The sequence below is a fragment of the Oryx dammah genome, unplaced genomic scaffold (genome assembly GCF_014754425.2).
Source record: "Oryx dammah isolate SB20612 unplaced genomic scaffold, SCBI_Odam_1.1 HiC_scaffold_27, whole genome shotgun sequence".
NCBI lineage: Eukaryota > Metazoa > Chordata > Mammalia > Artiodactyla > Bovidae > Oryx > Oryx dammah.
In genome coordinates, this window is record NW_024070211.1 from 129,499,613 (window position 1) to 129,516,192 (window position 16,580).

Sequence of the window (16,580 nt, forward strand, 5' to 3'; positions counted from 1 at the left end):
CAGTTGCTTAAAACAAAAAATTTAAGCAAAACTTAATGACTGAATTTAGAAGCTTTTGCAATAACCTTATACCAAAGAAAAATTTTATTAAAGTATAGATTACTGGTTATTTAAAAATACAAACATACAAAGGCATTATCATACAACTGATTTCTAAACTCAACACTTTTAAAATATAAAACAATGATTACCCCTAAGAGTCAGTTTGAAACAAACTGACTTTTAAGTTGGTTTTATAATTCTTTTTACTCACTCTTGCTTACAAGTGTTACTAGGTTTTTCAGTTTTATTCCATATCAGAACTTTTTTTGACATGTTTACTTCTCAAAAGTAGTATATAGTTATTTCTTAGAATTAATGTTAGCAACTATAGAAAGCTTCTCTATGTGACAAAAATTCAATATGGTTGCTGCTTTGGAAATTTGAGTTATCTACACTAAGACTCACATATTGAAAGGTAAAATACGAATGGGTAAATGATGGGGATTGAGAGCAGGAGGACTAAGAAAAGATGGTGTTATCTTTTACTGCAGACCTGCTACAAGAAGACTCCGTTATTTACTTTGATACTATTAGTAGAGAAGCAGTTTCTGCCAGGTCACAGGTTGGCTAGGTAGTTGTCCATTTTAATTTTCTTTACTACAGAATGGCAGACGGCAACAATTAAATTGCTCCACCAAATAAGCAGAGACTTTAAGTTACCATATAATTTAATTATGAAAAATAAATTATTTTCTTAATTGGTTTAGCAGCCTTGTATCTGGAAAGGCAGCAAAACCCACTCTATTCCAAAATTAGAAGGCCAGCTAAGAGGCTGCTTCTAAGATGCCTGACTATCTTCTATCATCAATCAGTCATGAAAGTGAACTTTCATGAACTCAGTAATAAATGTAAAAATAAAACTCATGTATCAAACAATGTTGAGCCTGCAAAACCAAAAAAGTTCATAAGGTAGGAATTGGTTTGTATAAAACAAAGGATATATATCCTCTTATATAACACAAGAGGAATATGTATGGTAATAAAGACAATTTATAATAAACTTGTAAAAGAGATGATTCTGGTTTACATGTAAGCCGGCTTAAACTGACCACGACTGAATGATTGAAAATTTTCTTCTCCGAACATAATGCCCATTCATTATAAGCTAAGCCAGACTTAGTTTCTTATAAATCTCTACTTCCTTGGATTTATCTACTACACCCTTACTTTACAGCCATTTAACTTATAAGCTGGGCCTGCCCAGCCTGCCCATAAAGCCTCTCTTCAGAAAGATACCAGATGCATTAAACAGAGACATCTTCCTATAAGAATCTGCACTTCAAAATAGCCTATGAAGAACTAGCAACTGGCCTTCTAATGTAGCTACCTCTCATTTCACATTATGCAGTTTACTAACCACTCCTTCCTTAAGAAAACTCAGTAGCTGTAAAACTTTATGTTCCATTTGAAAACATTTCAATACTTATTAATTCCAAAGATCCGAACACCATGTAGCTGTGGCATTTTGGGAATTAGCACACTCAGGAGAGAAGCTGTGTTTAGGATGAAGTGAGTTGTATCATACTTCGTATAGAAACTTGCCAGAAAATATCTGTAGAAACAAAAGTCAAGAATATATATATATATATAAAATATATAAAAGTGAAATTGCTTAGAAATCTTTAAATATTTAAAGGTTGGAAAAAGGCCACTGAAACATAAATACCTAAAAGTAGAACCATCTTTTTTGAGCACTAGAACAAGAGCAAACATTTTAGTTTGGGGGCCTAAATTAATTTTAATTGAGACTGAAACATTGGTTGAATAGAGGCATATATGCACATTTTGCATTTTTGCAATTGTGTAAAATGTATTTAATGGAAGACAGTTACTACTTAGCATCCTTTAAAGCAGAAGGCTTTCAAACTAGGGTTCGTATGCTTCTTGAAACTTTAGGTATAGTTTTGTATTAATGTGTATATATCTAAAGAGAAGATCCAGATTCAAAGCATCCATCATATTCTCAAATGGTTTATTGTGACCCACCAAACGGTTAAAAGCCACTGCTGTGAAGTTGTGAAAAACAGGGTGTTAGTGCACTAGTATAATTTATAATAGCCATCTTTGAAAGCAAACAAATACTTGATTGCCCTTTTGATGTTCTTTTTTCCATACTGTAGTTGAACAGGTATATAACCAGTATAATTGGCAACTTGAAAGATATTACTGTAAGATTCCTGCTGTTTTTCTATAACTGAACATCTGAGTGTATATATTCAGGATATCCAATATCTGAGAATTTGGTTTAAGAAGCCTAAGCTACCTTTAAGACCATAAATCATCAATTCAGAATGCCCAAGTTTGACCCAAGGGTACATCAGAATGAAGATACATCAAGAAGCCACCAGAAGAGTATCCTAATATAAACAGGATATAGACTGTAAATAATAAAGCATTGTACTGTACTTGAATACAGAAGGCTGACTAGTTATACTCCAGATTTTTAACTATACAGAAGCTAGGCACACATAAGCCCCACATTATTCAATGGTCAACCATATTATAATGCAATCTTCAACATGTTATAGATGAGGATACTGAGACTTTCAAGAATATGGCTGAAAGTCAGATAGCTAGAGGGTAGTAGAGCTAAAATACAAATTTAGGGCTCTCTGAATAGCCATTATTCTTGTTATTGCATTAACCTTTGTTAGACCATACATATTTTTCTTTTGATGTCAGGCTAAAATAATTAAAAACTTAAAAAATTTCCTCTTATGTGGAACGAAATCTACATAAGGAAAAAGAAATCTACCACTTTATGATTACTTCATTCTTTTCTTTGAAAATGCCTTCCCTATCTTAAACATCAATGTAACACCTAACCTACCTTAACTTCCATTTTAAGGTATTCTAATGCCTTGACTTAATAGACATGAGTTTGAGTAAACACCGGGAGATGGTGAGGGAGAAGCCTGATATGCTGCAGTCATGGGGTTGCGAACAGCTTTATATGATTTGGCAACTGACCAACAACGCCTCTAAGAAGTCTTTCCAGTCACTGCAGACCACACTGATTCTATAATGGATATGTAATTATATACATTCTTTGTGATTGGGTAAGTGATTAGGATATACGTGAAATATCTATTGTATACAAGCATCTGAGTGTAGAATTCAAAGCACTCTATGCACTTATAAATTCTTTGCAGAAATAAAATAATAGAGAAATAATATAAAGTGGCATAAATAGGGGATATATAACTACTACTATGGAAGTTCAAAGCAGAACATTTCACTGAAGGTTGGTTGCTAAGGAAAAGACCTCACTTAGAGGGTCACAATTTAAATCTTGAAAGAAAAACAAGACAGGTAAGAAAGGAGAAAGCATTTCAAGTGGAAAAAATGACTTGAACTAAGGCATAGAAATAGGATAATACATAAAACATATTTAAGAAATGTTGCTTAGAAGAGTGTGGCTAGGTGGGAGTTGGGTTAAGGTAAAATATTCACATAAAGGAAAAATAAAGTAGGAACCATTTTGTGGAGGATCCTGAATATCAGATATTAGGAGGAAATCTGGAGAAGGCAATGGCACCCCATTCCAGCACTCTTGCCTAGGAGCCTGGTGGGCCACAGTCCATGGGGTCGGTAAGAGTCGGACACGACCGAGCGACTTCACTTTCACTTTTCACTTTCATGCATTGGAGAAGGAAATGGCAACCCACTCCAGGGTTCTTGCCTGGAGAATCCCAGGGATGGGGGAGCCTTATGGGCTGCTGTCTATGGGGTTGCACAGAGTCGGACACGACTGAAGCGACTTAGCAGCAGCAGCAGGAGGAAATCAGATACCAGATTTAAGGTTAGATGCTTTACAGATAAGTATTATCTCATTCATTTTTTATATCATCAGATTGAGTTAGGTACCGTTGGCTAGAATTTTATTTATGAGCAAACCAAGCAGGCTAAGTGACAGCTACATGATTCAACCCAGGTCTGTCCTACAATGAAAGCCTAACTTGTTTTCTCTAAACCATACTGTCTCTCCCAAGGAGTTTGAGCATTCAAATGCAGCAGGTAGTCAATGAAATTCATCTGAAATCATCTAAATCTTTGTTGAGGGAGATTAATCTGATAGTGGACAACAGAACAATATTATGTGTTTAGTTTTCTTGCAAGCAGCTTAAGAAAATGAACTAGAATATATTTGACTTGTACATTCTAGAATGTCTTGGCATACTGAGGAACATGTAATGTTGTCTCCATATATATTTGACTGAAGTGAAAACTGGTTTTAACAGTTTGTTAAAAATTTTGCCTGTATTTTATATTCTCTATGAAGTAACAATTTATTGATGTTTTCAAAAAAATATTCTGTTTCTGTTTCAAATTTTATAGAAGAATGGCTTCATCTCATCCAGACCTCCTCATACCTGAAAATTTCCACCACTTACAGAATTATTGGAGAAATTGTGAAAAACTTCCGTGAAGATGTAAACTGTACTCCATAGTCCAGTTGTTCCCAATGAGTTAGGAGCCTTGCTTTACCCTGGTCAGGAGTTTCAAAAGGTGTTCCTTTTACTGCATGCAAAAATACATACATCCCCTGAAAAACAAGCAAGGGGGTATATAGTTAATATCAAATACAAAATGAGTATTTGTCATTAAGCATTAAGATAGTTCCAGGCTGTGTCAGACTGTATGATAAACTTAACAGCTCAAGTTTTAAGATTTCATATTATTGTGAAAGACTGTGGCCAGTTTCTTCATAGTAAAACTACACTTCTGTGGCCTTAAATGGAAATATTATTTGGTGAAAACCACTATAAAGTCCACCAAAAATAACCTGTTTTCATCTCTTATTAAACTGAAAATAAATGAAAAGTACCATTAGGGTAGCTTTGCATCATTACATTTAGATTTTCTAGTACATTTCCTATTAGGAAATAGGATTGCCTTATCTCCAGTGTGTTGGAAAGTTTAGAGTGTTATATTAGTAAGTCTGATGATATTTATATAATGATAAAAACATATAAATTGGCAAATATTATAATCTGCGTAGGGGAAAATTATTTTGAAAATATTTACCATTAGTCTTTGTCTCAATAGTTCTTTTTCAAGATGTCTGAACAAAGATGGTTTGATGTACTAGGTATAATGTTTAACACAATCTGCTTTTAAAATCACCACTGTAACTCAATAGTGTGTTTTTAGAAGGTAGTTTTTAAAAATAAAAGTAAAAAAAATTACTAAGAGCCATTCTGGCCAGTGATACGTTTAAGTATCTAATTTTGTGGTTAATTAGGAAAAAAAACAATGTGTACTAGAGATATCCTGGAGATATCCACTTAGATTTATAGGTAACAGGATTACCATGTAAGGCACTGGTAACAGAATAAAGCATATATATTATTGTGGAACAGTTTTACCCAATAAAGTCATGATGTGATTATCATTTTTTTTAACTTCAACTTTTAATAAATATATGGAAAAAATAGAAAACTTAGTGATTTGAAATTTTTATTATTAATAGGTTAAGACAGCCCTTCTTTAAAGCTTAGTCTATCTACTTCCTAGTTATTCCATTAGGCAGCTTAAAAGTTGTTTACCTGCAATAACACATAAGCAACAGAAGCATGGATGCATATTCAACCGGATGTAAATCTACAAATGTTTAATAAGTGGCTAGTATGTATAGAACACAGGACCTGTATACATACATGAAATTGAACAAGATATGTGCAACCCCTTGAGAAAGTTCAATCTTCTGAGATGGTAAGGAAAAAAAAGGTATGCATAAACAACTACAATGTAAAACAGAAATTTCTGTCAAAGGTATAATGAAATACAGGAAATGGAAAGCAAAAGCCTTGATGGTACCTTGTCAACTACCTTATTCTTGAAGGTTCAGCTCAATGATAATTCCTTAGTGAAGCCCTTCACATTAGCATTAGTTAACCTCTTCCCTATGTGCATATATAGAATTTTACTGAAAATAGTTTTACTATAGCACAATACATTATATTGAAGTTATTTTTATAATGTTTCTTTTCCCATTAGCCTGAATACCTCAGGAACAGGGACTCATACAAAGCAACCATTAGATATTAAGCCAAGATGACATTAAACCAAGGAATGTTTATTCTGTAAGCACAAGGAAATCATTTTCATGTTGGTTTTAAAAGAGATTATGAAACAGAAATTCTGTGCTTTCAAATTCTCAGCAGAATGTGACCCTCAAAAGTTAAGAATCTCTGCTTTAGACCATATATGTATTAGAAGTTATTGAAGAGAAAAAATAATTCTCTCATTATGTCCTTCAAACCACATGCACTCACCAGGGTCTAGAAGATAATATTCAAAGTTTATTTTATGTATTCTTTTTAATGAAAAAAATCTTATCTAACCATTTATCTTCTACTCCATTATTTGTATTAAGTTTTTCTAGAAAATTTTAGTGCTAATTTATACCCACATTAAAAGAATTAGGGAAATAAGTATGTAACTCATGATTAGCCCTTAACAAATATTTACTGACTCAAAGTGAAAAAAGTTTTCTTTTATTTTAAAAGCCAGGATAAGAACTTTGTGAAGTATTAGAACTTGTAAGAGTGAACTGTAGCTCTGAGTAAAACAACTCCTGTAGGTTTCTAATATATAGTTTATAAAGACAGAGGCCATGTTTTTTTCTAAGCATGGATAACAATTAGGTCTATTTTTCAATATTAAAAAGCGTGCAGTACATATTCACACTTTTAATTGGTTTAATGTAGGTTAACATCAAAAGAAATTTACATCTGGCATCATGTAATTGCTACATTTATGGCTGGTTAGTCAGGTTTTTAGTATAGAGGACTTCGAAGTCGGAAGTTTACTTCCCTACGTGTTCTCAATTACTCGTCCTTTGTCCATGGCCATGTACTGTGTCTCAATCTCAGTCAACCAACTTGAAAACATGAAGTGGGCAGATGACTTCTAAAGTTCATTTAATACATGTGCCACTGGAGGAGGGAAAATTAAGTGAGAACATACATAATTTATTCATCAACATTTAAATAGGCCTTTAGAGATATAGAAGTTAAAAAATAGAAAAGAGATAAATTGCTAATTATAAAAGTATGATAAACACATGAAAAAAGAATCCAGCATGGGGATTTTGTAGCTTCCTAGAAAAGGTGATCCTTGAGAAGTTTGCCTGGACAAGCAGGAATCAGCCAGGCAGAGCAGGAAGGAGGGAGGGGTATTAAAATAGTGGAAGAAGAACCTAAGTCAAAGCAGAAAGGTGAGAGATGATTTTCCTTATTTTGACACCATAGTTGTGTTTGGAGATGTGTTAAGATTGGGTCTCTTTCTTGCCTCTGTACTATTTTCAGCTAGTTTTGTATGTCACACAAAGAACTTGGCATTTTACTATGAATGCAGCAGAATCACTGAAAGACTTAAGAGTGTGTCTTGAATAAACATGAATTTTAAAAATATCACTCTGCCAAACTCGAATGAAGGAAAGTAGAGTAGAGGAGCATCAAGGAGACCAAGTAGGAGTAATCTATCTGAGTGGAAAAAAGGGCATTAATTATAACAATGTCAGTAAGGATCAAGCTGAAGACAGTAAAACAGGACAGGGCTTTGACTAAATGGCTGTGGAATATAAAGAAAAAAAGTTACCCTAAGACTAGTGCAACCATATATACTAGTTTGCATGGGTAGTCCTGATTTATACTTACTCTCTCAAGGTTGTTATTACTAGAGTTCTCTTTTACTCTCAAAACAGTCTTGGTTTGGATGATACACTGTATGAATCACTTTACCTTTGACATTCAGCTATGTGGCTTGGCCTGCTGTGCAGATAGTGGTACCTTTAGATTAGATTAGGAACAAAGTCCAGGAACAGATTGTGGTGGGTGGCAAGGAATATATCAGGATTGACTGTAATTTAAACTTGTTTGGTTTTAAGGTGCAAGGTGATCTGGCAGTATTAACACGGTCATCATCATTTAACAGGTAGAAACTGAAAATACAGATAGATTAAGTAACCTAGGTAGAATATATATCATAAGAAGGGAGGAAGAAGAAAACCTTGGTAATAGCAATACTTGAGAGGAAAAGAGAAGACTGCAAGAGGAAGTAGTAAAGGAAAGATCCAAAATATATCCAGGAAAAAGCAGTCCCATGGAAGCCAAAGGAAAAGAATTCCAATAAAAGGGATAAGACTAGCATCAAATATTTCAGAGATCACTATTTAAAAACAGTGTTAAACATTCCTTTCAAAGTCTATCATATAAAATAAACTAATTGGACATTCCTTTATTTCTACCACATCATCTTTGTCCTTCTCCAGTCAACTTCAAGGCTTCCCAGGTGGCTCAGTGGTAAAGAACCCGCCTGCCAATGCAGGAGATGCAGGTCTGATCCCTGGATCAGGAAGATCCCCTTGAGGAGGAAACGGCCCCCCACTCCAGTGTGCTTGCCTGGAGAATCCCATGGGCAGAGGAGCCTGGTGGGCTACAGACCACCAAGTCACAAGAACTGGACACGAATGAGCACGCACAGCCAACTTCATATACTTTCCAGAAGATTTAAAATAAATCATACTAATTAAAAAACATCTATTTCTCCTACACTTCCCTGTTTTAAAGTTCTAAGTTTCTCATTTTGGATATATCTTTAAACAAACAGAGTTAATCTGGATTCAACTAAAAGTCTCAAATAACTAGATTTCTCCCCTTTCATTCTATTTTAATAGTTTGTGAAAGACAAAAAAAGTCACTATCAGGTTTTTTGTTTTTAAATAGGCAATTTCCAGAGTATTCGGTCTAACCTCTGGTACTTTGTAGAGCTATCATATAATACAAAAGCAATAGTTAACAGGAAGAAGCTAAGGCACCGTAAGTTTCTGAATCATTTAAGACAGATTAAACTCAAAATTTCTACAATTTAGAAAGACTTCACAAGGATTTAAACCAAAGATGTTCATTAGATTCTAGTTAACCAAAAAACATTAATTACTTCTGATGCATTCTGGTTAATCAATATATTATAGTAGTCTGAGTTAAAGCATCTTGTAATTTTTGCTAAAATGACTTTTTTTTTTCAGATTCTATAAAACAGGAAGAAAAAAAAAGGTCTTATAAAAAGGGTCCAATGTTTAAATATAAAGTGATACAAAAATATAATCTTGAGATAAGAATTTTTCAAAACTGTCATAGATACAAAAAAATCACTGAACTATACACTTTGAATGGTTGAATTTTATATAACTCAAATTGTTTAAAAACTGAGTCATGTGTTTTTCTTTTCATATAAAACTTTAAGCTTCTTAAAAAATTGTTTAAATACACATAACATAAGTTCACCATCTTAACCATTTTTAAGTGTACAGTTCTACGGTATTAAGTACATTCACAATGTTATGTAACCATTACAACCATCCATCTCCAGAACTTTTCATCTTACAAAACATTACCCATTGAACAATAACTCCCCATTTTTTCCTCGCCCAGTCTCTGAAAAATCATTAAACCTTAAGGTTTTAAGTGTTTAGTCTAAGGTGAAATTCTTACCAGGTTATGTATAACATTTGTTAAGGTCCAAGCAACAGGAACACTGAAGAAGGGAATACTGAGTAAAACAATGTGAAGCAAGCCAACTCCCAGTGCATATGTCAGCCACATACCACGGCTGTTCATTACACGGGTATTCGGATTCACCTCGCTGTGGGCAACGCCAACATTCATGTTTGCGCTGTAGAAAAGCAATGAAATGAATCAACACTGATGTAACTGGAAACCCAAATATTCCTAATTCTGACATGACAAAATAAGTGTGCTACTGGGATTACTTTTTTTCCCCCTCATCGTTCTAAAATAGAACAGACCCTCCAAAATATGCTACTTTCACATGCCCAAGAGGTCAACAGTTCTTCACATCTGATTCTAAGCTAAGACAGACAGACTTATTTTTATGCTTCTTGTTGAAAATAATAAAGGTAAAATTCCTTTCCTAAAGCTTGTCTTCAAGCATGCTGGTTTTACTAAATGAAACAATGGGCAGGAAAACTCAAACTGAAAGAGAAAACCTACATTTTCTTATATCATGAGAGCAAAGTGAAAATTCAGGAAGTTTACCAACAGAATAAACTAATATACAAAAAAGAACAAAGTTAACCTAAACCAGTCTGTTCTGAGTAGCCAGACTCTTTCTTACACCTAACAATGTATCCATAGAGTGGTCAGAGTTCAAATCACTCCTTCAGGAACACTGAAAATGAGAGGAACACCAAGAGGTGGAAATTTTACATGGTCAAAGGATGAGGCTTCTCTTTCAATCCTGTGATACAATTAGGTTAAAACAAAGAATCCTTCTTCTGCACATTGTAATTCTGGTCACCGTCCCTAAAATACTGTTTTTTTTTCTCTTTCCTTCCTCCCCCTCCCTTCTTTCGTTCTGAGATTGGGGCGGGGGGCGTGCTACACTGTATTGGGAACAGCTGAGTTAAAAATACACAAACCGTTTCCATTACAGAGTTAGCACTGAGAGAGGAATTTATCCTAACTCCATCCAACAAGTATTTTCAGAGTACAGTGGCCCTCTCCCTCCAAAAATCTATAGGCTTACGGTGATGAAAGTTACACTAAAATCATCAAGTCAAAAGTCTCAAATTTAAACGTGTAAATATGTCTTCCAGTCTAAATATCCACCGTACATAATATATAATTTTTATACGCTATAAATTGTACTTAGAACATGGCACCACACAGGGTGCTTTTCCCACTTTCGACAGATTTTTTTTTTTTTTTTAATGCTCGAAAGACCTTAAAATCTACACCTGAGGCGGAAGGCAAAGACTGATCCTACCCCAGGGCAGAAAACCTTTCCAGGGAGTCTGCCGCGCCACTTCAGGACTAGCAAACAATGACTTCACGGTGCAAAGAACCCTCTCGGCGCTGCCCTCGCGGATGCAGGGAACCCAGAGTCCGCCCGCTACACAGCCAAGGGCAGCCTTCCCCAGCGGCCGGAGCTCCCGGGTAGTGGAAGCTCAGCAAAAGCCGCTGTGCTATCGACAAACCGCCCCGACTCCCCACCCTTTCTTCTCGGAGCTGCACATCCCTTCAGGGCCGGGACGCGACGACGAGGATTTGCGGAGCAAGTCCTGGGGGCCACTTGGCCCGCATCGCCAGACGGGGCGCCGCGGATGGAGCCAAAGTCCACCTCTCCCCTCAAGCCGAGGGCCTGCTAGCAGCTCCCCACGGCACAGGCAGCCTCACAGCCCCTGCGGCCGTTCGTGGCCACTCACCCGCCGCCCCACTCCCGGCGGCCGGACAGAAACAATACCAGCGCCGCGGAGGCGAAGGCGGTGTCTCCTCAGGCCGGATGCGAGTGGTCAGCCTCGGCGCCGCGCAGGGCGGCGCGGCTGGCGGAAGCGCTCCTTGCGGAAAGCGCTGCCCGGGGATTGGCTGAGGGCGGCGCCAATCCCACGTTCGCCGGACTGGGCGGGACTGAGGGCGGTGCGCTCCGTGTTTGCTCCGCCCCGCGCGCGCTGTGGGGGAGTCGGGACTCAGCGAGGCCGGGCCCGGGCTCCCGTCGGGACGCTGGCCGGTCCGCTAGTGGATTGTAATTGCCCACGTCGCGCGAGCAAGCAGGTAGTGTCGTGTGGCCAACGGGCATTCACTGTTACATTGTCGTAGGCTCGAGAGCGTCCTCCTCTGGCCTCGTCCTGGTCTGGCGCGAGTACCGGGGGCCGCCAGGGGCGCCCCTCCCCCCCTCCACTCGCGGAGCGGGAAGCGGGCGCCGCGGCGCTAGCGGGCGCGCACACGCGGGTGGCGGCCTCCCAGCAGCTGCGGGCCTCCGTGGTGTCTGGGCTTTCTTGACTAAACGGTGTCTCAGCCCACTCCTCAGATCCTTGTGAGTGCAGGTCTTAAAGTTTGCCAGGCAGAATTTTACCTCCGGACAGCCATAATTCAGCATGTCTGAGTGTGAGGGTAGGCTTCATAATATTGTATGTAGTAGCATCATGCAAGTGGGGCAAGCAAAGTTTTCGGTTGACGATGATTAGGTCATTCTGGGTCTTTCTGCACGCAGAAGACGGGTATTTGTTTGCTGAGGAAATAGGGGTTCCAAGAGATTATATTTTGCCGCTCCCCGTGGGTTGCAGGGAGGCTTGTGGAGACCTTGGTTCCCAACAAGGGATTGAACCCGGGCCTTGGTAGCGAAGTGAAACCCTAACCACTGGACCGCCTGGGAATTCCCTTGAGAATTGATCTTATTCAGGATAAAAGAGGAAAAAAATCAGATTATTTGTAGTTATCTTTGAAGTTGAATTTTATTACCTTGGCAATACACAGAGTTTATTTGTAATACTGAAATAACTTTCAGTGGGCATTTCACAATTGGTGTAAGAGAAGGTGGACTATATATATGCGTGGTTGCTTAGTAGTCAAGTCATGACCAACCCTTTGTGACCCCATGGACTGTAACCTGCCAGGCTCCTCTGTCCATGGTGTTTTCCAGGCAATACTGGAGTGGGTTGCCATTTCATTTTCCAGAGCATCTTCCCTAGCCAGGAATTGAACCCGCATCTCCTGTGTCTCCTGCTTTGGCCGGCAGATTCTTTGCCACTGAACTATCTGGGAAACCCTATATATATATGGGTTTATATATGTATGGATATAGAGCATTTCTGTTGGCCCTATGAAACAAGTTGTTTTTTTCCTTTAAATTATTTCATTGTATTCTCCCTAAAGTTTATCTATGACTTCTCTGATCTTGGCTTCTTTTTTAGATACATTGTTATCCTTAATTGATTTTCCTGATTATCAGCCCTCTTTGGGGAATGTTTGATTTACCCCTCAGCAAATATGGAAGACTGATTCCTGACATTCTTAGGCATTCTGTGCTGTGATTCATAAGCCTGATATCCCTTTTAAAAAGATGCCGATCGGTACACATTCAGTAGAGTGCTTGTTCCAAAAGTTATGCTAGGGATATAAGATTAATATACAGTCTCTGTTCTCAAAGAGCTTTCAGTTAGGAAGGGACAGAAATAGAATACTTAGAATAATCTGTGATGAGTTTGGGGTTAGAAATAAGGGAAAAGTGCTCTGGGAGTACAGAGGAAGGAGGGTATAATTTGTTGGGGCAAGGATTGGAGCTGATAAGAAAGGCTTCCTGGAGGAGGTGGTACTTGAACTAAATCTAGAAGTATGGTTAGAAGTCATTAGTAGAGAAAGGGAACCTTATGTTCTGAGGAGGGAATCAGGGCTGCTACATTAAGAGAGACAAATGGTATAGTGTGACTGGTCTAGTGTGTTATTTGGCGAAGAGTGGGATGAGATTAGAGAGATAGAGGTCCAATTGTTAAGGAGTTTGGATTTAACCTAATAGTTGGAAATCTTTATAAAATTTTAAGTAGGATAGCAGCATGATTAAATTATATAAGGAACAATGTAGGTGGTTGAGATCCCAGGAAAACATCAATTACCTGGTTATGGCAGTAGTTAAGGGGAAAGTTGTTAAGAGGCTGAACAGAGGTAATACCATAGCTTTAGAGAGGAAAGAACTAGTTTGAGAGAGATTTAAATAGTAGGATAGATAGGACTTGGGTGGCAGGATGTAGAGAGTGAGGAGAATTTCAAGGATGACTCAAGGTTTCTAATTTTGCTTTGTGAGAATGGATGAACATAGCCTTTGCAGTCAAGCATGCCAAGATATGCAGGTGTGCCCCTGTCACTTAATAGCTGTGTGATCTTGGAACAAGTTATCAAGCTTTTAAATCTTGTTTAGAGGAATGACAGTGCACATAAACTTCTGAGGATTAATTTTGTATGTATTAATTTATAAAGTAGCTTATGTAAGCTTTTTAAATTATCAAATAAATTCAAGAAGAAAGAGAAAGATCTGAGATTCCCTTGGGTTATGTTAAGTTTAGGGTGCCTCCCTGTCATCTAAATGATGATATTTAGAAAGTAGTTGGAAATTAGGTCTTGGATTCTAGAAATTAGGTCCTGGTAGGAGGTACAAGTGATGTGTAGGGGATGATACGGAGGCCAATTAGAATACATAAAGGAAGGGAGGTCACTCTTCCTAATGTTTACCTTTGCAGGAGGTAAGTGCTGATAAAATTATTTTTTGTGATCCGCTTTTTTGTGAAGTACTCTGATTACTCTTGTGTTGCATCCAGAAATAAGAATTCCCTGCATTCAGACATTGTTTAGGTAAGGACACAAGTGTGTTAAGTGAGCCAAGTTCTTTAAGAATGTAGGGTGAGCAAAAAGGGTCATTCCTGGCTCAGTGATCATAAAGGACCAGGTTATAAATGATACTGAAATTGGGTCTAGAATGATAGATAGTTTTGCATTAGGAGAATGTGAAGGTGCAAATAGGGTGGGATTGCTGGCAAACCAAGATTGACATTTTTGACTGCTGTCAGTAAGAACAATGTGCTAATAAGATAAATAACAAAGTTAAGTGGGAGGTGTGAAGGGGGAATAAGAAGAGAAGTTCTCTTTTATAAATACCTATTTTGAGGTATCAGTGACGCTGATTGTAAGAAATGCTTGTCTTAACTTGCATTAAGAGACAGGTCACTGTTGGGATGTAGATTTAGATGTGATTCTATAGCTGAAGCTTTGGGTTTCAAGGTATATAAGAAGAGTGTGGAGGGATTATGGAATGCCCATTTTCTGGGAAGAGAGTGAAGAAAATATGATGAGATTCAAGAGGTATAGGTGGATGATATAATTCTTGAGAATTGAACAGTATCATCAATGTTACATGCTTCAGGGATGTCAAGGAACATGAGTTCTGAGAAAAGGGTTTGATGACGTAAGAGCTCATTGGTGAACTTGAGAACAGAATCCTAACAGTGGTTGTATACGCTGTTTTGGAAGGGTTTTAGAAGTGAGTCAGCGATAGAGAATTGGTGACAGTGAATATAGGTTACTTATTTAAGTTTGGCTTCATAAAGAAAGAAGATAATCATAGAGGTAATAGGGTTGAGGGAAGAATTTTTGGTTTGTTTTTGCTTTCAAGGCCAGGATGACTAGAGGTGGGGTGGGACTGAAGAAACTAGGTGAAATTGTTAGCTTAGAAGAAAGAGACATTAGTCTGAGACTGAGGGAGGAAGAGTATGTAGAAACCAAAGAACACTGTGGTGAGAAGGTAAAGTGTGTGAAAATAGAGATCATGCTGTGGTCTGCCTTGATCTCAGTAGACAGAAGAGGAAGGTTGGGGTGAAATTAGGGACTTGGGAGCAGGAAATAGATTTTGAAAGAGAAGTTATAGAGAATGAGACGAAGATGATGAGGTGAATAAAAAGATTGTGCAGAAAGGGAAGGTTGAGGTGAGGCTAAGTTAATACCCCAAAACTTGATTAATAAGTGTTTTTCTTACATCCTTGAGACTCTCAAACTGAGGAAGCAGACTTCTTAACCCCAAGCCTCATCTCATTTCAAGCTATGGGTTAGCTCCCGTTGGAGGTAGTTAGAGGTCTGCTGTGTGTGTGTAGGTAGGGGTGGGGGTGGGATTCATTTGCTAGTTTGGAGGAATTCAATTTAGTCCAAAGATCCTGGGACCTTTTAGCATGTATATGCCAAGCACTATAATAAGTTGTATGAAAGTGAAAGTCGCACAGTCGCGTCCTACTTCTGTGATTCCATGGACTGTAGCCTGCCAGCACTTATGTCCATGGAATTCTTCAGGCAACAGTACTGGAATGGGTTGCCATTTCCTTCTCGAGGGGATCTTCCTGACCCACAGATCGAACCGGGGTCTCCTGCATTGCAGGCAGATGTTTTACCAACTGAGCCACTAGGGAAGCCCAATAAGTTGTATGCATTATTTTTTTTTTACTTCACGGGAGGAGAAGGGGATGACAGGGTTGGATGGCATCACCAACTCAATGGACATGAGTTTGAGTAAACTCTAGGAGTTGGTGATGGACAGGGAGGCCTAGCGTGCTGCAGACCATGGGGTCGCAAAGAGTCGGACATGACCGAGCGACTGAACTGAACTGACTTCTCAGCACAGCCATGTGATACCATTATTATCTCTAGTTTGTAGATTAGATGATTAAATTTTAGAGTTTAATTTTCTCAACATTTATATAATTATTAGTGTAAAGGTTAAGCTAGAACCAAAGCAGTGTGATTTCAGAGCTTGCTCTTGTAACCTCTACTCTCTCCAGGCCTGTGCAGTAGAACACTAATACAAGCCATGTATGGGTTTCCCGGTAGCTCAGTGGTAGAGTTGGCCTGCAATGCAGGAGACCCCGGTTCGATTCCTGTGTCAGGAAGATCTCCTGGAGAAGAGATAGACCACCCATTCCAGTATTCATGGGCTTCCCTGGTGTGGCTCAGATGGTAAGGAATCCGCCTGCAGTGTAGGAGACCTGGGTTCGATCCCTGGGTTGGGAAGATCCCCTGGAGGGTAGGGCGTGGCAACCCACTCCAGTATTCTTGCCTGGAGAATCCCCATGGTCAGAGGAGCCTGGCAGGCTACAGTCCATGGGGTTGCATATATGTATGCACACACACTTTTAAATTTTATGGTAAGTCACATTAAAAGGGGAAAAAATTAAGGGAAACTAATTTTAATATTATATA

At 38.3% G+C, this 16,580-nt stretch overlaps 2 protein-coding genes across 5 annotated transcripts in view; one reads left to right on the forward strand and one right to left on the reverse strand.

Moving 5' to 3' along the window:
* Nucleotides 1-61: 61 nt before the first annotated feature.
* On the reverse strand, nucleotides 62-11,408 carry ORMDL1 (ORMDL sphingolipid biosynthesis regulator 1). 2 transcript variants are annotated; one of them, XM_040227864.1, is made up of 4 exons: nucleotides 11,314-11,408; nucleotides 9,543-9,723; nucleotides 4,437-4,588; nucleotides 62-1,594 (listed from the first exon to the last, which is right to left on the reverse strand). In XM_040227864.1, exons 2-4 carry the CDS (start codon nucleotides 9,714-9,716, stop codon nucleotides 1,459-1,461), a joined length of 462 nt encoding a protein of 153 aa, XP_040083798.1. In that variant the 5' UTR covers nucleotides 9,717-9,723; nucleotides 11,314-11,408; the 3' UTR covers nucleotides 62-1,458. The 2 variants fall into 2 exon arrangements, with proteins under 2 accessions (XP_040083798.1, XP_040083797.1); XM_040227863.1 differs by having other exon boundaries at nucleotides 11,276-11,403.
* Nucleotides 11,409-11,485: 77 nt separating this feature from the next.
* Nucleotides 11,486-16,580, forward strand: part of PMS1 (PMS1 homolog 1, mismatch repair system component) — a 110,842-nt gene continuing 105,747 nt past the window's right edge. The window contains exon 1 of one of the 3 annotated variants that reach the window (XM_040227803.1): nucleotides 11,486-11,621. The gene's annotated coding sequence lies outside the window, so the exon portion shown is untranslated. The remainder of the gene's footprint in view (nucleotides 11,622-16,580) is intronic. The other 2 variants (XR_005718904.1, XM_040227804.1) reach the window with 2 other exon arrangements.

Coding starts and splice junctions, on each gene's coding strand:
- ORMDL1 (XM_040227864.1), bottom strand. CDS start 9,716: ATGAATGTTGGCGTTGCCCACAGCGAGGTGAATCCGAATACCCGTGTA. Junction 4,589..9,542: donor CAAATGTTATACATAACCTG/GTAAGAATTTCA, acceptor CTTGTTTTTCAG/GGGATGTATGTATTTTTGCA. Junction 1,595..4,436: donor ACAATTTCTCCAATAATTCT/GTAAGTGGTGGA, acceptor TTGTTTCTACAG/ATATTTTCTGGCAAGTTTCT.